The following is a 24,868-nucleotide window of genomic DNA, read 5'->3' on the forward strand; positions in this document are numbered from 1 at the left end:
TAATTTAAAAGTTATTGTTTTTAAAGACGAAATTAATGTCCTAGACTCCTAGTCAAATTATACTATTCTATATTGAGGTATGTTTAAATTATATTTTCTTCTCTTTAGAGGTTAATATATATTATATGTCAATTCATTTTAACAACTATTCTCTTAGGAGTCTTTTTTTTTTCCCTCTTGACTCTCAACTTCATCTATGGGTAGTTTTATATTGTACAATTCCAAAGCTAATGGTAAGGTGTTGAAAATTAACGTCAGTGATGCGGGAATTATGGATAAATAAATAAAAAATATTCCCGACAGAGTGACAATTTCGTTTCTCATAATTCATTTCACCATAAACCCTAATTTTAAGAAATAAAATAATAATATGATTTATAAAAGGAATTTGTGTCACAAGAGATAAAATTTTCTGTTGTGATCTTAAAGTGACGTTATTTCAAGATTTGAAAAAAAAAATACAGAACGTTTTAAAAAAATTCGTATTATAAAAGAAAAAAAAATTCAAAAATATTTTGTATTTTTTTAACCAAATATGATGTTGTTTTAAAATTGCGTGACATAATTTTATCTCATGAAATAATAGAAACACTTTTTTCTATATAAAAATAGAGAAAAATAAATCTTATATTGTAGGAAAATCATATATACTATCATGTTATAGATACATTAAGTGAGATCCTTCTATTTAAAAAAAAAAATGGCACATCTTTTTACGATGTGTGTATCAAGGGTTTGTTTTCTTATGGAACATAAGAAAAACAAACCCCATAAAAATATCATAAATTGGGAAAAATTCAAAAAAAATTCGTGTAACTTTTCTCATAATTATTTATCTATCTCTTTCTCAAAATTTTGAATCATTTATTCTCCTAACTTAATTTTTTTATCACTTACCACCGTAACTTAGGGGTAAGTGATAAAAAAACTTTATCATGTAATAAGTTATAAAAAAAAGTTTTAAGTAAAGAAGTAAATGATTCAAAAAAAATTGTCAAGGGTTTTTTTTTTTTTTTTGAAGTTTTCCCTAATTTAAAACATAATTTAATATCACAAATTTTTTTGAACAAATTAATTTTCTGATGAATAACTTAAATTTTTAGTTTTTTGTAAATAAATTTTTTCACCGTAAAAATTTGCCTCTTGAATCCAAGTATTTATTTTGCTTTTTAGTTATTACTCACTTCTTTTGTGATATATAGTAGATCAAATTAGTAGCTTACGTAGGATTACAAATTCATTTTTTTTTTTTGGTAGATTAAAAATTTTGTTACCCTTTACTTTAACTGGTATGTCGGTATTATTTGTACTATTAATATTTTATAGCTTGTCTATTCAATTAAAATAAATATTATATTAATTTATTATATTCATATTTAAATATAAATAAATATCTACTCTTAGTTAATAAATACTATTAAAAACCCTTACCAACTGATCAATCGAGTACAATATGAGCTGAACAATATAGACTGAGTCTAATCACACACGGTTAAAGGATGAAGACTTCGGAATGGGAAAGTGCTTCATGGGCTGTTGATGTTGAGTTTCCTTGGTGCAATGGCTCTGGCTGGGGTACCTGCAATGATACTCCGACGCTCAAGTCAGTATCAAGGCTAGACTTATGTTATATTCTTACTGAATTAGATTATCATACTAAAAATTATAAAATCAAGGTTTTTTTTTTTGGGAAAAGATAAAAAAACCTCATATGATATTGCTTTGAATCACTTGTATTCCAATTTTTATTTATTTACTTAACCCCATGTGATTTTTTTCATCCACACCCCTTATTAACACTATTAAAAAATTATCTAGGTATACGTATTCTACCCTTCTTAGAAGAAGAAAGTAAAGTGATAAAAAAGATCAAATGTTATGAATACTTAAAACACTTAGTGAATGGCTAAAAAAAATTAAAAGTGTCAAAATAAAAAAATAGAATAAGAACAAAAAAATAAAACATAAAATAAGACCAAATATATGAAAATCACAATAGTGATAAAAAAGACAAAAAAAAATAGTCCAAATAAAAAAATATATACAGAAGACAAAAAAATTAGAAGAAAAAATTAAGATAAAAAATAAAAAAAATCACTTATGAGTTTCCAATATATTTAGTTTTATTTTTTTCCTTTTTTTTCCTTCTTTTTTATTTAGATATGTTTGATATTTTTTTTATTTTTATTTTTTACTCTTTGGTGTATTTTATTCTTATTTTCTTCTTCTTTTTTAGACTTATGCCACCTTATCTACTAAAAAATTTCATAATTTTTTTTTAAAAAGAGAGAATAAAATACAGATATAAAAAAGATCAAACATATTTAAATAAAAAGAATAAATAGATCAAACACAAAAAATAAAAAACAAATATATTAGAAATTCATAAATGTAATTTCTTTTGTGTTCTATTTCATTTTTATTTTATTTTTTATCTTAATTTTTCCTTCTATTTTTTTGTCTTCAATATTTTTTTTATTTAGACTACTTTTTTTTTAATTTTAGTCTAAATATATTAAATATTTTTTAGTCTTCAATTTATTAGAAATTCGTAACTGTTATTGATCTTATTTTTTTATTTAAACACATAATACATTTGATTTTTTAGGAACAGTGTCCAAAATGTCATGTTTTGTCAAATTTTTTACTCAAATGTCACGCGAATAGTATTTTTTACCAGACTGCCACGTGTCATAATTCGTTACCACTAGTAGCGAATTTCGTGGCCAATAATTTCGTGAGATTTGGTCATATTGCAGACCAAATTCGCTACCAGTGATAGGAAATTATGACACGTCAGCTTTTTCCTGTTCCTGCGAAAGTTTTCCATGTGTCAAAAAATCATTCGCGAACATAATTTGCTACAAAGTGTAGCGAATTACGCCCCGCTTGACACATGCATTCTTGCTGACTGTGCATTCTGACGTGGCATAATTCGTTACACTGTGTAGCGAATTATTTGCAAGCATCGCACACATTGTAGCGAATTATCCCACGTGGCATTCTGGGAAAATTTATTGTTGGCATGGCAGTCTGGTAATTCTTTTGGCCAGGCGTGGCAAAATGGTCACTGTTCTGATTTTTTATGCTATTTTTTTATTTTAGTCTTTTATTAAGGGCTTGTTTGGAGCACCTGATAAAGAAGATAAGATAATAACTTATCATATACTATTTTTTTCTCTTGTTTGGTGGGTCAATAGGATATGATTAGCTTATCCTATTGTCTCATTTTTCCTAGCCAGTACATGATTTCTTATCTTATTGGGGAGGTGGGTTAGGATTCAACAGTATAGGATATCAATATTAGATACTCAATATATCCCCACTCTACCCAATATATTTGTATTTATTGTATTTTTTTTCTCCTTTCTCCTTCTACATTATCTTATCATATTGTTAATCAGGTGCTCATCAAACACAGGACACGATATAGATTTATCAGCCCCATATAATATTATACCCTTATTCTATCATGTCCACCTAACGAGCTCTAAGTGTTATAAGTTTCGTAACATTTGGTCTTTTTTTTTTTCTTTATGACTTCATTTTCTTCTTTTAAGAATGATAGAATAATTATATTCAGTTAATTTTCTAATAGTGTTAGAAAAGGATAATTAAAAAAAGGGTTTTATAATGTTGTAGGAAAAATGATTGTGTAATATAGAGATTTGTTTTGTGTGCCGTAATTTTCTTTTTTCTTTAAAAAGTGTGGGTCCCACAAAATATTGTGTGTGTAAGAAAGTTTGTTGTGTCATGTTAAATGACAAATACAAACACCTTAAACAAAAAACTGTAATGATTCAAAAAAATACCACAATTTTTTTTTTTTTAACTTGTTCCTTATTATTTTCAGCAAACTCTTCGCACATCTCTCAAAGGCAGCGATAATCCAACGGTTGAGCGCTGCATAGAGGAAACCCTATCCCCAAAGAAAAAAGAATAATGAAAGAAAATAAAAAATCAAATTAGATACTCGTCTCTGCGAGATTGGAACACCATCGGTGAAATACTCTTGTCAGAATCTAATTCCCAATTCTCGCTTCTTGTTGGTTTTTGAGAAATCGCTGCTACTACAGTCTACAGGTTCGTATCTTTCTCTTCCTTCTCTCTTCCAATTTTAATGACCTAATCACGGTTGTGGCTTTGCTTCCCTTCTCTCTCGATGTTCCATTGCGCAGAAACCAAAGGGGAACATTAAAATAGAACCAAATTCTATTTTACTTATTTAAATATTTCAGCTGTAATCTTTCTTCCTCTATGCCAAGTTTTGTATGTGTTATTTGCTTTCAATTTTCGAATGAAATTTAAATAAATAAATAAACAAAGTAAAATTGGGCATTAGAGGCTCGATGGATTAGGGTTTTGTGCTTTCTTTCCGATTACCAAGAATTTTGTTTGTTATGCAGCAACGCAACAGGTGAGTCTTCGCGGGATAATATTTTTGCAAAACATGTCTGAGGAACGAGAAGTGCATCCCGATTGCCGAAATGCCAGTAATCCTTTTCATGAATGTAGTGATTACTGCTTTAGGGTAATAGCTGAAGCCAAAATTAGGATGCAACAAGAGGAATCAGGTTAGTTTTTCAATTACAATCTCATCTCTTGATTGCTGCCGATGAATAATGCAAGTTTTGTGGTTCTATCAAGTAATTGGATAGTTATCTATTGATTTGATTGTGTTTATAACCAAGTTCCTTTCATGGTCCATTATCATTCCATAAAAGGTCACTATGCTAAGCAAGTTGATAACTCTATCCTACCGAAAATGTTCATTTCGATTTTTCAACTTCGTTGATAAGTCATAAGATTGCATAACTTGTATTTAATTATATTGAATTCTTCTTCTATAATATTTTTTCGGGGTTATATGCTCTACTAAATTTATCCGTCCATATTTACATACCATTTTTTACATCTATCAGAAGCTGCCCAAGCTAGTGGTGGAAGTAGCAGTAAGCTAGCCATCCCAGATCAATCATATCCTGATGAGGAAATACATGATGAAAGGCCCAATATTAAAGAAGATTCTGATAGTGATCCTGACCAGCCTGCTGCAGAGCAAATGGATGGGGACTACACAAACCTCTCTGGGAGACAGAAAAAGTGGATGGAGTTGAGAGCCAAGATGGTAAACTGCTGAAAAATTTCTTGCGTGCAACTTAATTTATTTGAAGAAAACTTAAGATCCTTGTTTTGTTTCTCTGGCAGCAAGAAGCAAAAAAACGTAATCAAATTGAAATAGCTGCTGAGAAAAAGAGGATGGAAGCTCCAACAGAGTCTAGGGGTGTTTCTAAACAGAAGTGGCTTGAGGATAGGAAGAAAAAGATTGGTAAACTTCTTGATGCAAATGGGTTGGATCTGACAAAGGCATATATGCTTGACACACAAGATGCAGCAGAAGAGAAATACAAGAAATGGGAGAAGGATCCTGCTCCATCCGGCTGGGATGGTACGTTCTATACTTATCCAACAAACGTTCTTGCATAACCTGTATGTTATCTTTCTGGTTGCCATGGTTATGTGTGTTCTTGCATGCATGTATACATACAGATGCAAAATATTAACTTACTCTTTTATTTCAGTGTAACTGTGTAAGCTTCAACGCAGTTCCCAAAGTTATCAAGATTTCCAGACCCCCAGAGAGTTTTAAAACTTGTATCTTAGTTAATTTGTTTTTTGGAGAGTTTTATGTCTTTTCCGTTGTAGATTAACTATAGGTGTTTGCATGAATGTTATCTCTTCTGGGGAATTAAACATAGATATTTTAGAAATGTTCTGTTGGTAAAATATCAATAAAGAAGTGTTTATATTCAGAAAAACATTAAAATATTTTTGTGTAGATTGCTTTTTTCACTTATCCTGCTCCAAGATATGATTTTGGAGATTCGCTTTCTTGTGCTTTGAAACTAAGAGAGTTTTTATCATATGAGGAATGAGTGCCTTCCTATTGCTAAGTGTGTAATTTACTGCAAAATTATCCGAAAGAACTTTTATGTTGAGAGTAGGTCTGATGGGACTGAAGCTACTGTAATTTTTTTTTATCAGTTTTTAATCAGAAGACGTTATATAATGCATACAAAAAGCGGACCAAGAAAGTAGATATCGATGTAGAAGAATACAACAGAATGAAAGAAGCTGATCCAGAGTTCTACCGTGAAGCTTCAAGTCTCCAGTATGGAAAGGTATACTACTAGAACTTCTTTTTCAACATCTGCACTGCATTGGGTGTTTTGTGACGAGATGTCTTTCCTTTCATTGTAGGCACCAAAAATCTCAGAGGATAAGATTGATAGGATGGTACAGGAGCTAAAGGATAGGGATGAGAAGCGCAAGTCATTTAGCAGGAGAAGACGATTTCATGAAGAGAAAGATATTGACTCGATCAATGACCGTAATGAGCATTTCAACAAGAAGATTGAGCGAGCCTTTGGTAAATACACACTGGAGATTAAAAATAATCTCGAGCGAGGAACTGCATTGCCTGACTGAGGTACCTGCTTATGTAGTGATGTGTTATTGTTGTCATATTGCTCTCATACTGATAAGTTTAAAGGGTGGATTGCATTTTTTGAGTGCTTGTGGATCATGTATTACTATAGATTAATATTTTGCAATGCACATATGGAACGTTGTGGAGTCATTTTGAACTTCAATTTCCAAATGATTGCTTCGTACTTATGTTCTTCAGTGTCACTCTTTCCAATCATTATATAGATATGGACTTAACTGATGGATATTAATGCCGAAACGCATAGAAAAAGAGATTGAGCAAACAAATTTGGGATAGATGAAAAGAAGCCTTGTTATTGGAGAAATTAATAACAATATTCAAAATTCAACAACCCACAATTGGAATTCCAGACACCTTTTTAGATGGTGTTAATTAATCTTAAAACGCCCTAAAAAAAATATTTGAAAATAGTTGATCACAATTCAGTCAGCGTTAAATACTCCTAAAATAAAGAAATAGCTTATTACGAATCAATAAGCAACAAAATACATCTAAAATAAGAAAATAATTAAAATAAAATTGTAAAATTATGATGTTGTTACTAAAAATAAAAATAATCCTAAAAGTTCAAAACGATGCATGCAAGTATGCATGGACACTTCTAAGTTAATTTTAGGTGCATCATTCTCCCCTATTAGGAAAATATTTGGCCTCAAAGTTGCTTCATCTTCATTAAGATCTTCAGGTGGTACCTAGGTGGCAATTTTTCCGGTACAGTATCAGCAAATTCCTTAATTAAGGGTAGAATTTGTGAATGCAACTCTTTGATATGCTTAGTATGTTCATTTACATTTGAGCTGAAAAATGGTGTGAATTCTAAAAACGTAATTGGATTATGCCCGTAGACTATCTCAAAATGACTATTGCTTGTAGTTTGGTTATGTAATTGTAGTAAATTATCTCTAATTAAACTTCCACCAAAAGCAAAATTGTTATCTCCATGGCACGAGGTTGCTATTTTTGTTGTGCGCAAGTTCACAATTTTTCTAGCAAACTAAAGTCTTCCTAAATGAATGGTCATTCCCTATGGCATATTTGAATAGAACTTCATATTTGATTAGACTTTCTAGTAACTGAATTTTCATCAAAACTTTCATCATTTTCAGTGAAAGTATAATGTGAATGATACAATCCAATATCTTTTATCTTCATATTAAAGTTTCCTTCAATGGAAGTAATTACCTCATTCTTGTAGCTCCCTTAATCTATTATCATGTTCTAGAGTTTTTCTTCACTAGTACACTTAGTGTAAAAATTGTTATGTCTAAACCATATTTCATCTTCTGCTGCTACAACATTTAAAGTTCTATTAACATTTACTGGAATCACTACTAAGGATTTCTTCTGCATCTGGAGTCTCATCTTCCTAATCCCCATCATAATAATAGACATGGAACTTGCCATACACTGGAGCATCAACATTTGGATTTTCATCATCTTGTTTTTATTGGATTCATCATAGATAGGGACCTCACTATAGAATGGAGGCTCAACAAGTGGATATTCATGGTTACGCTCTTCATTGGATTCATAATAGATATAGACCTCATTATAGACCGGAGCTTTACTAAGCATCCCAATCTGGTGATTTGGATAGTCTGTAGCGAAATGCCCAATCCCCCGATACTTGTAGCACATCTTGGCAATAGCTCCTCCTCTAGTAAATTTGTTACTCCTCCTCCCTTCCTTGAAATCATGTTTGGAAATCGCTTCCTTGGCTATTGCTGGTGTTGGATTAGCTGTTGGCACCGGTTTAGGAAGTCGACTCTGAATTTTGAGATTGCTACCTTTCCTTTTATATTGCCCATCCACCTTTAAAGCCAATCTACACACAATTATAGCTACAATATTGATGCAACTGAATAACATTGGAAATTTCAATTAGCAACCCTCTCAAATATTGAGAAATTATTTGTTCATCTTCCTTAGCCATATATAACACATCATCAAGTGAGATTTTGCCCCTATTTCAAAACTGCAAAGAGATTGACGTCTCTCTCATTGTCATTAAATGCATCTCTAGATTCCAACTCATCTTTGGTTTAACAGAAGTGCAATCTCGAAATTGTTGTTCTAGTTCCTCGATTCATCGTTGAAGCTCTTTCCAGTCAAGGCGGAAGTTTATTACTATCTGATCAGACCAGATACGGTTGGGATGGCCCAATGCGTATTAAGCCCAAATCACACACGGTTGAGACTCCTTGGGAGGTTACTGGCCTGGGCCCGGTATTGCTGTTGGGGGATGAGCTTGAGCTCTTTGTTCTTCGTCCTTCACGTTGCTCCAGATGGGGGGTACCTGCAAAGACACTCTGATGCTTAAGTCAGTATCAGAGACAGGTGTTTATATTGTGAAAGTAAAGGATGATCGTACCTTGGTGGTACAACATATGTTTATATAGTAGTCGAGATGTATGCTTGTAGAATGCCTTTCTTCATGGTGAAGGCAAAGGTTCCTTGGTACCAACGTAGTGTGGCTGTCAGTGTTTAAATGTTGAGGAGCTTGCCGCCATGGTGTCTAGTAGTAGAGTCATAGCGAGCTGGAGTTGTCCGTAGTTTACTGGTGTGAGGGCGCGGTGGTGTTGCCTTGGCCCTTAAGTTTACTGTTTGTAGAAGGTATCCTGCTGCGTGGGGAACAAGTACATCTTGCATGTCGTGAGGAGGTATTGCGCCGTGTAGGACGCGATAGGGTCATCGCGCTAGTGTGCCGCGACAGGGTCATCGCGCTGGTGTACCGCGACAGGGTTATCGCGTCTGTGCCTGCCCTTTATGCCTTTATTCTGGGTTATATGGGTTTGGGCTTTCATGTGTTTATTGGGCCCTGGTTAGGCTTATGTTATATCCGGATCACTATCCAATCTACATTAAATACTCCTAAAAGAAAGAACTAGCTGATTACAAATTAATCAGCAAAAAAATATGCTTAAAATAAGACATAATTAAAATAAAACTGTAAAATTAAAATATTGTTATTAAAAATAAAATTATTCCTAGAAAACAGAAATCGATGCGGCAAGCAGGCGAACACATTTAAGTAAATTTTAGGTGCAACAATATATAAGGAAATTTATACCTCCCCACGGCATGGAGATTTAATTTGGTACACCTTTTCGTACGGCCTTTAAAATTTGTATTCGGGAATGATATTCTTATTACCATACAAGCCACCAACATCTTATCCCAGACAGATAAACAAACTAAGGAATAACTCTTGCTCCGTTAGCAAATTGAGTTTAAACGACCTCAAGAGGGAAGTTTGAAACACAAGAAATTAATCAAATGCAAGTGCTCTCGAGAGTACATAGTTAAAAAAAATAACTTTAATATTATAACTATCTACTCGCAAGAGTGTATAGTTAAAAACGGTTTCAGGAATTCCTGCAATATGAGAAAAGAGGGACCCAAAGTCAATACTACGGAAAAAGTATGTATGACAACATGACATTGGTTCCATAAGAACTAGCTAAGCGACTAAAATATGAGTGGCAGCTTTAGTAGGCCACAGTAGTTGGAGAAGGAAGCGACTTTGGTGGAGTTATTTTGTGGATGGCCTTAGTCGCTACTAACTCAGCGACTATGGTCAAATGAGTGACATCTGTCACATTCACACTAAAGTCGCTACATTTTGATCCAACCAGGCCTCCAAGGCTTTTCCAGCCACTAGGAATGTGTCACAGGTCCAGTCCATAGTTACTACTTAATTTAGGGACTTTCGTGCCGTGACAGTTTGAAAAAAATTCAGAATCCGTGACATTCAAGTATAGTATATGAAAAAACATGGCAGTATGGTCAATGTCCACCACAAGTTGCTACAGTTGTGGAATTGCGTACTTTTGCATCACAATTGATATATATATGGAAGATACACGAGAAAAGAGCATGCATGCATTAGATGAAACTAACCATGAGAAGGTTGTAGAGTGTGTTCATGTCAACCTTCATGAACTCTGCAGGCTTGAGACTTTTCTTATGGCTCTTGGAGGCCATGCCAGCATCAGCATCAGCATCAGCATGCTTCTTCACATACTCAATGATCTTAGACAAGATTCCGCTCGAGATGTTTTGCCAAAGTGATCATATTCTCACTCTCATTGCTCTTTTCTTCTATCAAGCGCTTCATAATTGGAGATGCATTCACCAAGGCGGCCTCCAGCTCGCAGATCTTCTTGTCAGAACATTTCACCGTGATGATTTTTTTCAACAACGACGAAGCCATGGTTATTTTCTTCACAATTTTGTGAGTTATACCTAGTGCATCCTCTTATTTATGTGCAACACAAAATAGAGATGGTATGCTACCTACAACAATAAAATGTTTTAGAATGAATTAAATATAGTAATCGGTTACTAAAACTTAAATTATGTATTATAGAGTTGGGCACGATACAAATATTTTTGAGTATGGAGTGGTGTTAAAAACTCTAAATAACATTTTTAGAGTTTGAAATTTGGGTTTTATTAATCTCATGAAGGAGATATTTATCTTCTCATGTCATAGAGATAAATTAGTGGGCTCCACCAACTGATAAAAAGAAAAGAAAAAAAGTGACACAGTTATCGAAGAGCGTGCAGAAGATAAAACTTATATTATGTGACATAAAGATAGTTTTTCCCTTGAAATTTATCCTCTAAATAATAACGCAATTTGCGTACCACTTCGGTTAACTCTTTGCAACTGTTTCTTTAATTATGTTTAATTCCTTTTGGGGTTCCTTTAAATGTCAAACTTATTAAAAGAGTGGAATAATACATAATTTAAATTTTTTTAGTAACCGATTATAAAACATAAGATTATAAGGATGCTCTCCTAAATCGCCGTATATATATATATATATATATATATATATATATATATATATATATATATATATATATATTAACTTAAACATTTTATTTCGAAGAACATAATTTGGGACTAAGAGATATATTAAATGAGGAGTTATTTTGACATCTATATTTTTTATACTGATTTCTCAGGATGAATTGTGAAGTGTTTGCTCTAATTTCAAGAAATAAGACGTAAGGAAATATAAATGAGAATACAAGAAATTTAATTTGGGACCGTAATATTTAAGGAGTTTAGTTTTCTCCTTAAAAATGAGCTCCTGATTCATACCTAGTAGCTTCTAGAAAGTGTTAGGTTCTTTCAAAATATAATAATATAGAATGATAAATCATTGTCTGGGGGGCGTTTAGTAGAGGAGAAATTTTTTTATATTCGGGAATCTCGATTTTCAAAAATATGATTTTTACACAGTTTACAATAATATCCGAAAATACAAAATTTAAAAAAATTCTGTTTTCCGAGAATCCTGGAGAATTCTGCGTACCAAACGCCCAGGTTACAGAAACGCTAGGAAGACTAACTGATAAAAAGATTTGTCGTTCTAAGAAACGGGAGAGGTTATATTTATTATCTTTTTTTAACTATTTGTTACTACTAAATTTTATCCGTTGATTTTCGTCAATCTAACGGTTATAATTTACTAAAATTAATAACTAATTAATAAGTATGACTCAATAAATTATAATTGTTATATTGACAGAAACCAATGATTAAGATTTGGTAGTAAGAAAAAAAAGTAGTAAGTATAATCTCTCCCTTAAAAAATAATCATTTTAGTTATAGTAATTGTTTTTTATTTAAAATTTAAATAATAAAAAACACCAACTTATTGTGTATCTGTTTCTCTCACTTAAAAGGATATAATTACATGTCTTTTAAAAGGGTAAACACCAACCTATATGGAATTGTCAAGTTTAAAAATTATCAATATTAGCTAGAAAAATTCTATACATTTTTTTTTGCAGGTTAAAATTCTATACATTTTTAATAATATTCTTCTCCTGAATAACCGTATATATTTCTTTCTTAGTTAAATTTATTTTATTTAAGAAAACATAATTTGGGTAAGAAGATATAATAAATGAGGAGTTATTCGGGTATCTACAAATATCTATTTTTATACTAATTTCCTATGATTAATTGTCAGAAGTTTTAGTAACCGATTACTATATTTAATACATCCTTAAATATTTTATTGTTGAAGGTAGCATACTAACTCCATTTTGAGTGCATATAAATGAAAGTATGCACTAAGTATGACTCACAAAATTGTAAAGAAGATCAATCATGGCTTCTTCGTTGTTGAAGAAGATCATCACGGTGAAGTGTTCTGACGGCAAGATCTACGAGGTTGAGGAGTCCTTGGTGAATGCATATCCAACTATGAAACCATTTTAATGTGAGAAGTGAGAAAAGAACAATGAGAGTGAGAATGCAATTACTTTGGCAAACATTCCGAGCGAAACCCATGTTAATGTTGATGCGGGCCTCCGAGAGACTGTATTACATCTACACGCACATGAGATACGGGACACCATACGATATAACACGATAATATGTTAATTTTAAAAAATATTAGATTTTGATACATTATGACATATTTTAATATTAAATTATATATATATATATATATATATATATATATATATATAATATAGTTTACATTTAATATATATAACAGCCTATAAAAAGTCATACAACTAATAAATATCTTGAAGAATTTTATCTATGAACATGTTGCTCATGAGTATTGATTATAAAATATTTTTGATTATTTGATATAATTTAAAATATTTGTCATTTAAGGTAATATACAATAAATAAGATGGTCATCAAATATCCATCATTATAATACTAAAGATATTATCAGTTTATAAATATTTGTTATTGTTTTTTTAACAAAGTGATATAAAGTAATTGAAAGAATATAATTATTTTAACATAAATAAATATTTTGAAACTGAGAAAGCATTTAATGGTGCATACATTAAATGCATTTTGAATTTAATAAATCAAATCCCTAATTATCAATTTTTTCCCCTCATCATGTAATTTCAAAAGAAGCGAAAGATTGACGACGATGACGGCTTCAATTTCCCTCCACCACCGTCCTCTGTCACCATCGCCTTCCTCACTATTAACACTGCTGATGCTTCTACACGATTGAAGTCCTCATTTGCAATTGTAGCTAAATGTAGTTAGCTTTTGGGTTGTTGTTACAGCTGTCAAGTTGTTAGTATCTGTTAGGTACAGCTGTTAGCATCTGTTAGAGTTTAGTTATACAGGTGGCTTAACACCTTGTGCTGAGTCATACTCCTTTAGTCTTCTATATAAGCTTTAGTTCTGTATCACTCTAAACACAGAAAATACACATGCAATTCATTCACCTACATTTTCTCTCTTCTGCTTCTATTCTTTCCTTCTTCATTTTCTTGATGGTATCAGAGCTCTCTCTGAGGGCCTGATCCAAACGCACATCATGTCTTCCGCACCAACATCAACTCGAGATTCAATGGCTGAAAACAAGACTCCTTTGCTGTTTAATCATCAGATTTCTGTTAAACTAACAGAGAAGAATTTTCTTCTTTGGAGTCAAATTGTAGAACCGGTTATCATGTCACATCAACTGCATCATTTTCTTGTTAATCCTAAGGTACCAATGCAGTATGAATCAGATCTTGATCGCACTCAAGAGATAGTAAATCAAGCATATACTGATTGGATTAAACAAGATCAAATGCTTCTCTCCTGGTTGCTGTCAACAATTTCTGAAGAAATTCTCAATGAAATTCTAGGAGTTCATCATGCTTATGAAGCATGGGAACAAATCCATAAGCTTTTCCATGGAATGATGCGCTCAAAGCTGCGACAGCTCAAATCTAAGATCAGAACTATCAAGAAAGGAAACAGATCTGTCGTTGAATACCTTCGGCATGTAAAGACCTTGTGTGATGAACTCAAGGCTATAAAGAATCCAGTCTCAGTAGATGAACACACAGAGGTAATCTTGGATGGACTTCCACCTGAATTCAATGCTTTTGTTACTTCAGTTCGTGCACGTGAAAATCCTTATGCTCTAGATGATTTTCGAATTGAGCTCATAACATATGAAATGATGTTAGCCAAACAAAATGAAGTTCTGCTATCAGAGTCTATGACAGTGAATCTTGCTCAAAAGAATGCAACATCTGATCAGAATGAAAATCCAGGACATCCTGCTCCTCTGGCTTCAAATTCGTTTGATCATCAATATAACAATGGCTCTAATTCAGCAAATAGAGGTAGAGGAAGGTATCTTGGCAGAAACTATCGTGGTAGAGGAAGAGGAGGTCGTAGCAATCTCCAGTGTCAGCTATGCTACAAGTTTGGACACAATGTGCACAGTTGCTGGCATAGGTTTGATGAAAGCTTTATTCCCTCAAAACATGCACCTGAAGCACCTCAGTATTTCAACAACAACTCATATCAGAGGTCATTTCATTATACAAGACCTCCTTCCAATCCTCAAACTCCACAGATTATGCTCACATCACTTCCAACACAGACTCCTCCTTCACAGCACACTGTTGCTCTTCAACGAGGCCTCTTGCCTACTCCACCACAACCTGCTTCTTTGGATTGGTATCCAGACTCAGGTGCATCGCATCATGTGACTGCTGAACCTCACAACCTTCTCCAGAGCTCTCAGCTATCAGGTTCAGATCAGATCTTCATTGGAAATGGTCAAGGTCTGAAAATTAGAGCTATTGGTTCTTCTCATTTCTCATCTCCCTTCAAACCACACACGAATCTGTTTCTTCATAATCTGCTTCTTGTACCTTCCATTACCAAAAATTTAGTCAGTGTTAGCAAATTTGCAAGAGATAACAATGTGTATCTTGAATTTCACTCATTCTCATGCTATGTAAAATCACAAGACACACATGAGATCCTACTCGAAGGAGCTCTAGGGACTGATGGACTGTATAGATTCAATGATGTTCAACTTCCTCATTCTTCAAGACAGCATAGGCAGCATAGCAATTCACTGTTGTCTTCTACTACTTCTGTCAATAATCCTACTTGTAATTCAGCTTTGTCTTCCAATTTGAATTCTGATGTTGTACCATCACATTGTGATAATAATACTGAAGTTGTAAGTAGTCAATCAGTAGAATCCAATTACTTGTACAATTTGTGGCATTGTCGTTTAGGACATCCTCATAGTGAGGCACTTAAAAATGTTCTCCTCTCTTGTAACATTTCCATTCCTAATAAAAATGAGTCATTTTTCTGTTCTGCTTGTTGCTTGGGAAAGGCTCATAGGTTACCATCCACTTTGTCTACAACCAAGTATAACAAACCATTTGATCTCATATACAGTGATCTATAGGGTCCTGCTCCAATCAAGTCTTCCATGGGATACACTTACTACATGTCCTTTGTTGATGCACATAGTCGATTCACATGGATCTATCCTCTCAAACTAAAATCTGAAGCTCTATCAACTTTCAAACAGTTCACTTCCTTGATTACCAACCAGTTTCAAACCACCATTAAAGCCATTCAAACAGATTGGGGGGTGAATTTCGCCCCTTTACTCAACTCCTTAACCAACTGGGTATCATTCACAGAATTGCCTGCCCTCACACACATCACCAAAATGGTGTTGTTGAGAGGAAGCATAGGCACATAGTTGAAACAGGTTTATCTCTTCTTGCTCATGCTTCTCTCCCATTAAAATTTTGGGATCATGCTTTCATATCAGCTGTGTACCTTATCAACTGTCTCCCTACTGCATCATTGCACTTTGAGGTACCATTTACTAAGTTGTTCCAAATTATACCTGACTACAAGTTTCTCAAGGTATTTGGATGTGCCTGTTTCCCTTTTCTTCGACCATATAATCAACATAAAATTGATTTCAGATCCAGTGAATGTGTTTTTCTTGGGTATTCACCCAATCACAAAGGATACAAGTGTCTCAATTCAGATGGAAGATTGTTTATCTCTAAGGATGTGGTCTTAAATGAACACAAATTCCCTTATGTGTCATGGTTCAAGCCTGACATCTCTCCCTCTCCTGTTTCTTCCTCATTTGCAAACAATGTCATTCCTCTTGTCTCTCACAGTCCATCAGTCACTCCTTCACAGTCCCTCTTGCCTTCCATACACAATTCTTCTTTAGATACCTTACCTGCAACACATGATTCACTGCCTCTTTCAAGCTCCTCATCCCCTTCATCCTCACCTACTGAACCACAAATAAAGCCTCATTCCTCTCCAATCCCATCTGATGCTTCCTCTCTGCCCATACTTGCTCCAACACGGCACTCCACTAGAACCTCACATCCTCCTTCCTATCTCCAAGATTATCACTGTAAGCTACCTTCTAGTTCTGTTAACCCACAGCCACATGCCCTACTCACATCTCTTGAACCAAGCTCAATCAAACAGGCCTTGTCATCTCCTTGCTGGCGTTCAGCAATGCAAGCTGAATATGATGCTCTTCAAGCAAATGAAACTTGGTCTTTGGTTCCCCTTCCATCCAACAGAAGAGTTATAGGATGCAAGTGGGTGTTTCGTGTTAAAGAAAATTCTGATGGGAGCATCAACAAGTATAAAGCAAGACTGGTTGCTAAAGGTTTTCATCAACAAGCTGGATTTGATTATAATGAGACATTCTCACCCGTAGTCAACCCTATTACAATTCGTACCATCCTTACTATTGCTGTATCCTATGGCTGGTCTCTAAGACAGCTTGATGTCAATAATGCCTTTCTTAATGGCATCCTTGAAGAGGAGGTTTACATGCAACAACCTCCTGGATTCTCTTCTAATGACAGATCTCTTGTATGCAGGTTAAAGAAAGCTCTTTATGGCCTTAAACAAGCACCACGGGCCTGGTTTGATAAGTTGAAAAGTGGCTTGTTTCAGTTGGGATTTGTTGGAAGTAAATGTGATCCTTCCTTGTTTATTTATCGCAACAATGGTCACTGTGTGTTTATGTTGGTATATGTGGACGACATTATTATCACTGGAAGTGATGCTCAACTTGTCCAACATCTCATTACTCGACTTCACTCCCAGTTTGCACTTAAAGATCTTGGTATACTTGACTACTTCTTGGGAATTGAGGTCAAAAGAGCAGCTTCTGGTTCTCTGATCCTTTCTCAATCCAAATACATTAAGGACTTGCTGCTTAAGGCTCATATGGCAAAAGCAAAAGGGATTTCAACTCCCATGCCCTCTGGATGCAAATTGTCCAAAAATGGTTCTGACTACTATGCTGATCCCTTTCATTTTCGCTCCATTGTTGGGGCATTGCAGTATGCAACTTTGACAAGACCAGAAATCAGCTATCCTGTTAATAAAGTTTGTCAATTCATGTCTCAGCCTCTTGAAGAGCACTGGACTATTGTTAAGCGCATTCTTCGGTATTTAAAGGGCTCTCTTGATCATGGATTACTGCTGTAGCCAAGCAATCCTGGAGGCCACTTCACCATCACTGCATTTTGTGATGCCGATTGGGCCACTGATTCAGATGATAGGAGATCAACCTCAGGTGCCTGTGTTTACTTTGGGGCAAACCTTGTGTCCTGGTGGTCCAAGAAACAGGCAGTTGTAGCACGCTCCAGCACTGAGGCAGAATATAGAAGTCTGGCTCTTGTCACTGCTGAGATTCTTTGGCTGAAATCGTTACTCCATGAACTGCATATTCAGTTCAGCACCCCTCTTGTTTACTGTGATAATCTGAGTACTGTAGCCTTGTCTCGCAATCCAGTCCTACATGCTCGCACAAAACATATGGAGCTTGACATCTTCTTTGTCAGAGAAAAGGTCATTGCCAAGGAGCTTCATGTTCCAGCTATTGATCAAGTTGCTGATACTCTTACCAAACCTCTTGGGGCTCCTCGGTTTGTTTCTCTTCGTAACAAACTCAGAGTTGTGAATTCTTCCTCTTTCAATCACTGCCTCTGAGTTTGCGGGGGTGTATTAACACTGCTGATGCTTCTACACGATTGAAGTCCTCATTTGCAATTGTAGCTAAATGTAGTTAGCTTTTGGGTTGTTGTTACATCTGTCAAGTTGTTAGTATCTGTTAGGTACAGCTGTTAGCATCTGTTAGAGTTTAGTTATACAGGTGGCTTAACACCTTGTGCCGAGTCATACTCCTTTAGTCTTGTATATAAGCTTTAGTTCTGTATCACTCTAAACACAGAAAATTCACCTACATTTTCTCTCTTCTGCTTCTATTCTTTCCTTCTTCATTTTCTTGACTCACCCCACAAGAAATCCACAAAATCATTGAACCCTTCGACCAAAACAAGCTCATCGATATTCTAAAAACCGCATCACTTTGTCACCCCTATGTGCTCGACGCCATTCGTTCGTCGCCGTAGATGTCAATTGTGGCGCAAAACGGCAAAAGTGCGCAATTCCATTAAAATAGCAGATTGTAGAGTTCCACCGCACCGCGATGCAGCAAGCGGGAGATGCGGCCATTGCAACAACAACAAAAAAACACGACTGTTTCGGCGCAATTGCGACGCAACATTAAATAAATGCAAAATTTTAAATTTTCCCTTATTTTAATTTTGTAACAGTTATTTTTGGAGTGATTTTTACTCTTTTGATGGGTTTCAGGCTGCACACTATATCAAGATTCAGAACCTTCTTGATTTGGGATGTCGGACTGCCGTGGGTATGATCAAAGGAAAGACCTCAGAACAAATACGCCAGATTTTCAATATCCAGAATGATTTTACTCCGGAGGAAGAAGAGGAGAACTATTACTCCTCAACATGTTTTAAGATAAAAAAAAAAGAGACTAAATTATTTAAAAGAGGGCAGAACTTTCTATTCATTTCTTGTTAAGCGGTCTACGTTTAATTCAGATAAATCCTCAGGTATAAGTTCATTTATGTTTTAATTAATATTTCAAATACATTACAAGCGCATGATGCTAATATTAAAGAGACAGTATTTATATTCACACTGCCATCAGCACTCTACATGCACAAAAGCACATACTAGCCATAGCTCCTTGGGTATATTCCACATTTTGATGAACTGAACACACAAAATTGGTCATTTTTGCAATTGAAGGCCCTTGTAGGATAAAAGCATGTATGATGCCTAAAGCTTAGAAACTGGCAAACCTGCAATTAGAAAGAAAAACATGTAAGTCCATTGTTCAGAGGGCTTAGAACAAACAATATTAGGCTCAAAGTGTCCAAGATGTTATTACCCAGGGCTTTTGCATTAACAATGCTTGGGGATGCAGCCGGAGGTCGAGCATTCTCATTGAGGAATGGTTCCACCCTATTGGCATCAAACCAAACTGGGTAGCCTTTAATCTTACCCTGCATTTTATATGGAGTACCATCACTTTTACAAGACACTGAAAATTTACAGTGATCATGGAAATAAATCCAAGATGGAGAGACATATACATACCAGGACATTTAGAGCTGCTAATGTGGCCATTCCCTCACGGGTCCACTGCAAACACATGCACATGAAACAATTGATTGTTTTTAACAGTGAGTTAACCATAAAAGACTCAGTTTTAATACTGAAAATCTTTAGCATAATGTGCGGGTTAGAATTACCTTGGAAGCAGATGCAATGTGAGGTACCACAATGGCATTCTTCAACTCTGCAAGCCCAGGTTTCATGTAGGGCTCTTCCTAAGAAAATTCTTACATAGCAACTTAAAAGGTAGTTTTGTAATAACAAATCCAATTATCCAAAGACAGAGAAGGTTCAATTACCTCAAACACATCAAGGCCTACTCGAAACATTGGGTTCTGTCTTAAATGCTCCACAAGTGCAGCTTCATCAATAACAGGCCCTCTACTGCAGTTTATAAGAATTGCTTCCTGTAATAGGGATATCATCACTAACAGAAAGGAATTTGCATCACACGATGCCATAAATATTTTAAGATTAAAACTGTGCTCCTTGAACTTTTACCTTCTTCATCTTGGCGAGTCTTTCCTTGTTGACTAGATGATATGTGGTTTTATCCAAGATAGGATGAAGACTAATCTACAAAAGCAACATTGATAAACCATATTATTTGGAATAATTAAATGTAGTATGTTCTAGCTAAAACATTAAATGCCCAGCATCAAGTACTTACTATATCTGCCTCCTGGAGGACCTCATCCATGCTTGTTGCCCTTTTCCAAGTCACCGGTTTTTCCCCATTTGCTTTCAAGAATTCAGCATAAGCTGCAATGGGGTAAAAAAAGAGGCATTAATTCGCAATAATATGGTTTATAAAAAGGACTTGGTAAGAACATGCCTGTGACAAACTTTTCTAGTCGTGTGGCCTGGTAGAGATCATAGTAAATTAGGTTCATCTTGAACCCTTCAACCTGATGCAGTGAAAAAGAATCTTTTGTGTTAGCAAATATATTATCTGGATTATATTATTGAGCCCAATACTCTTTCCAACTTTGAAAGTGCTGATCACATGAATAATCAAATACCATTAATTATCACCAGTTTAATACGGCAGAAATGCTCTTTCAAAATTCGATATAAAAGAGAGTCAAATAAGGATTTTATTTTAAATTGTCTCAAATCTCTAACTGATATAGCAAACTTTTGAGAAGAACAAATTTACCCTTTTATGCAAAGTCAGCAGTCAGAAACCAAGTAATTTCTGAGTGACAAATTTAGTGTGCAATAAATGAACCAGAAATGCGAGAGACAGTCAATGTTAAACTGAGATTTATTGGAAAATTACCATCATTCTTGCATAAGCCGATCCAATACGGCCAGCTCCAATAACACCAACAGTTTGTCCCTTGAGCAAGTTCCCAACAAATCTGCCAGAGAAACAAAACTAAAGCAGTTATTCCAGCCTTCAGAAGAGTATGTTACTCACAATTCAGTATATGAAGAAGACAAACAAAGAAGAACTTTCATAATATTTAAATTACTCTTGACAGAAAGAAATAAGAAAGGAGTTTGTAATAGTTTCCATACAGATGTGGTAGCCATCCATCATATAATCCTGCCCTCATGAACTCATCTGCCTCAACTATCCTTCTAGCAGCTGCCAAAGACAGTGAAGCTGCCAGCTCAGCTGTTGTCTCTGTGAGCACTCCCTACCAAATAAGGAATCAAACTAATGTTAGAATAAATACTTCCTCCTCAAGGCTATCACTTTTTCTCATAAAACACACACAACACAACTAAAACCACTTCAACTAAAACCCTTCTTCCAAGCATGAATGCTAACTCTACAAGAAGAAAAAATCACAAGCATTTAAGATGTAACACTAATATCAAAGAGAGATGGGAAAAGGGATAGCTTACAGGAGTATTTCCAACAGCAACACCGTACTTGTTTGCAGCATTGACATCCACATTATTATAACCAACAGCCATGTTACTGAAAGCTTTACCTCCCGCTCTGCTCAAGGCAGAGAACAACTCTTCTCCCCATTCTTCTGTCAGCTGTAATATATAGGAACTCCATCACATACCCACTAACCTCAAAAGCAAGAAAAATCCACACTAGGAAACCAAAATGATAATAATTTTCTTTCATAAAACTAAGTTTTTGCTTAAGTTCAGTTTCTAATTTGATGCTGTAACCATTGATCATTGTGTAGTAATTGTTGTTATCATTACCTGGCCTATAACTCCATCGCACTTATCACCAATCAAAGCAATGATGTCTTCAATTGACAGTATTGTTTTCTTCTCGGTACATATCTGAGTAGTAGTAGTACGATGAGACAAATAGGAAATTAAAATTAGCTTGTCTTAAGAAGAAGAAAAAAAGAATTTTGCATCCAATAAAGAGAAACAAAGAAAGTTTGATTACTTCAAGGCGACAATCTTGCTGGATGAGAAGATTGATCCAACGAGTTCCTGGCATTGGTTTTGTGCTAACAACTCTATATTTCCCATTTGGGTTCCATACCTCAATGGACACTGGCTTGGCCATGATGATGACAACAATACTGTAAGCTAGTTGTGAATAGTTTAACTTGAAATTTCAGTTGCACTTTGATATAATAATATAAGTGATTGATGATCTGGTGTGGAATGCTACACCATACTAATTTATTCCTGACCAATGAAATTGAGCAAGACTTTGACTTGTGATTCATTGACCTGATAATGTTGAGTTTGATGACTGGGCAGACAGTGGAGTAATAGTTGGAGTTGGATATAGGATTTAGACCCATTCAGATAACGTGAACTCATCATGAGGGGAAGAGATGAGTTGAAGGAATGCTATTGCCTTTGGGCCTCTCGTTGGGCACCACGAACGGATAACATCCATCCTTTTTATTTGATGACAAAAGTATCCCTTAAGCTTGTGGCTGATAGTGAAACAGTGAATAATTTCTTTCCTTCTTTCCCCCCATTTACTCATGAAAATTGAAAACAACTATTATCGTTATTAAAATGGGAAAAAGAACTATCATTTAAAACGACACAAGTTGTATCCTTTTAGATGATTTACACAAAGTATGACCGGTCATACTTTGTGTAAATCATAAAAGTTGCTTTTTTTTCTCTCTCCCTAGTCACATCGCTGACGTGTAAAGTGAAAAAAAAAATAACTTTTCAGAATTACACAGAGTATGTGTAAGTCACTAAAAGAACACAACTTGTGTCCTTTTAAATGACACACACTAAATCCTATTAAAATAAGGTTTTAATGTTTATACAGTGCTCTCAAAATAATATCATTTTATGTTAAAAAATTATAATGAAAAAGACTATTAAAATCCTGAAATAAATTATAATTATAAAAATATCTTAATTTTTTGCCTCAAAACAATATCATTTTGAACACAATATAAATAAGTTATCTATATTGACCGTAAAAAAAAACCAACCCTTAAAATAATTTAACTATGATTGCAACTATTTATATTTAGTCAGTATAAGATAGGCTTGGCTGCTTTCCACGAATCGGTTTCAAGATTAATAATTCACGAGTAATAATTCACAAGTAAAGTTACTTTTGGTTATTAACAAAAAAAATATTGTTCTCACTTTTAGTCTTTTATAAAAAAAATTAGTTCCGAGGTTCTTAAAAAATTCAAAAAGAATAAATGTTTCTGCAGTTAATGCAGATAAATTATTTGCATTTATTCCCAAAACGACGTCGTTTTGGTATTGAAATCTTAAAAAATTATAAATATAAAGACTATTATAAGTCTGAAATAAATTAAAATTACAAAAACACCATGATTTTTGCCCAAAACGACGTCGTATTGGGCTTACTGCAGATAACTTATCTGCAGTAACTGCAGAAAAAACGAACCCAATTCAAAATGAACTCATTTACTTAAAATTATGGTCTCTCATAAATTCAAAAAAGACTCATATTCGTCCCAAATTTAAAAAAGACTCATATTAGTCCCTCAAAAAGATTTAAATGAATCAATTTTAAATTTCATAGTGACCAAACGATTAATTTTTTTTTATAAAATACTAAAGCGAAGAACGTATTTTTTGTTAGGACTCAAAAGAAACTTTACACATAATCCATTCAAAGTATTTTCTCACCAATATATTGGGTTTACCATCCATTCCAATACTTAGGTCGCACATTAGTAAAATCCTCAGGGAATAATCATTTCATGAAATATGTCACAATTTTCTACAAGATCGCTATGATTCCGTTCGTGAGCAATGGATTGTTTTTCTCTTATCACTTTAATTATATTGTCTCCATTCTCCTATACTTAACCCTAATTGCGTATTTTATCTTAATCTATTGACTTGTGTGTCTGAATCTCTATGGTACATCACTCTCTCATTTTGTCAGTGAACCATCCAGCGAGCACCATCATTAACTACCACACAAGAAGATCTACAGGAGCAGATTCAAATTCGGGTATCTTTGGTATAAGTTTTATTTTTTGATTTAATGGGACAATGTGGGTGGGCATTGGTGTATACCATGTTTGGTACAAGTTATTGAAAAAAAATAGTAGGCAACTTGGAAGGATAGAAAACGGTTTGTGTTGATTTTTGGCACAATAACACTGTTCCAAAATACACCTTGAGACATGGTATTTTGGATATGGATGGGTAAGTGAAAATGGTGTAACGAAAAATGTTCCACAATAACACTATTGCAAATATTTCTCCGATAATATTTCGATCAACCAAACATCTTTTTTTAAACTTTTCTATCAAACTTATTTTCCTACCATTTCCTCATTAATTGTATTTTCCTAGTAAAAATATTTTTCTCCTCTACCAAACACCCTGATTCTATACTAAACCCACAAAGTTTGTAATTAGGAAGAATAAAATAAAATTTAAGAGTTAGGATTGTTGTGTACCATACATGATATAATTTTTTAGAATTTTAGTTAGAATTAAAAAATTAAATTAAAAGAAAAATCATATTTTGATCTAAAAAGGAATATATTTAGGAGAGGTAATAGTTACAACTTTTTTTTTTACAACCTCTTACAACTATATATCATAACCGTTGATTTCCACCAATCAACGGTTATGATTTTCGCAAATTAAACTCA

General features: G+C 34.2%; 2 protein-coding genes across 3 annotated transcripts; one reads left to right on the top strand and one right to left on the bottom strand.

Moving 5' to 3' along the window:
- Positions 1–3,910: 3,910 nt before the first annotated feature.
- On the top strand, positions 3,911–6,651 carry LOC133308143 (uncharacterized). Its single transcript, XM_061508746.1, has 6 exons — positions 3,911–4,083; positions 4,407–4,574; positions 4,923–5,128; positions 5,209–5,449; positions 6,046–6,182; positions 6,262–6,651. Exons 2-6 carry the CDS (start codon positions 4,451–4,453, stop codon positions 6,487–6,489), a joined length of 936 nt encoding a protein of 311 aa, XP_061364730.1. The 5' UTR covers positions 3,911–4,083; positions 4,407–4,450; the 3' UTR covers positions 6,490–6,651.
- A 12,588-nt stretch (positions 6,652–19,239) lies between these two features.
- LOC133308120 (glycerate dehydrogenase) lies at positions 19,240–22,349 on the bottom strand. Of its 2 annotated transcripts, none has more exons than XM_061508718.1 (13): positions 22,183–22,349; positions 21,987–22,070; positions 21,669–21,809; positions 21,336–21,457; positions 21,094–21,175; positions 20,647–20,719; positions 20,482–20,573; positions 20,307–20,387; positions 20,111–20,218; positions 19,949–20,026; positions 19,794–19,838; positions 19,585–19,699; positions 19,240–19,495 (listed from the first exon to the last, which is right to left on the bottom strand). In XM_061508718.1, exons 1-13 carry the CDS (start codon positions 22,303–22,305, stop codon positions 19,473–19,475), a joined length of 1,167 nt encoding a protein of 388 aa, XP_061364702.1. In that variant the 5' UTR covers positions 22,306–22,349; the 3' UTR covers positions 19,240–19,472. The 2 variants fall into 2 exon arrangements, with proteins under 2 accessions (XP_061364702.1, XP_061364701.1); XM_061508717.1 differs by having other exon boundaries at positions 20,313–20,387; positions 22,183–22,348.
- Positions 22,350–24,868: the final 2,519 nt, after the last annotated feature.

This window comes from Gastrolobium bilobum, unplaced genomic scaffold (assembly GCF_033153095.1).
Source record: "Gastrolobium bilobum isolate Gb01-03AN ecotype WA unplaced genomic scaffold, APGP_CSIRO_Gbil_v1 utg7653, whole genome shotgun sequence".
NCBI classification, from domain to species: domain Eukaryota; kingdom Viridiplantae; phylum Streptophyta; class Magnoliopsida; order Fabales; family Fabaceae; genus Gastrolobium; species Gastrolobium bilobum.

What these genes read in the sequence shown, in the direction of transcription:
- LOC133308143 (XM_061508746.1), top strand. Translation starts at nt 4,451, where the DNA reads ATGTCTGAGGAACGAGAAGTGCATCCCGATTGCCGAAATGCCAGTAAT. An exon ending in TGCTCCATCCGGCTGGGATG is followed by an intron (nt 5,450 to 6,045) that starts GTACGTTCTATA and finishes TTTTTTTATCAG; the next exon opens with TTTTTAATCAGAAGACGTTA. An exon ending in CAAGTCTCCAGTATGGAAAG is followed by an intron (nt 6,183 to 6,261) that starts GTATACTACTAG and finishes CTTTCATTGTAG; the next exon opens with GCACCAAAAATCTCAGAGGA.
- LOC133308120 (XM_061508718.1), bottom strand. Translation starts at nt 22,305, where the DNA reads ATGGCCAAGCCAGTGTCCATTGAGGTATGGAACCCAAATGGGAAATAT. An exon ending in TCCTCCAGGAGGCAGATATA is followed by an intron (nt 20,388 to 20,481) that starts GTAAGTACTTGA and finishes TTGCTTTTGTAG; the next exon opens with ATTAGTCTTCATCCTATCTT. An exon ending in CCAAGATGAAGAAGGTAAAA is followed by an intron (nt 20,219 to 20,306) that starts GTTCAAGGAGCA and finishes TCCCTATTACAG; the next exon opens with GAAGCAATTCTTATAAACTG.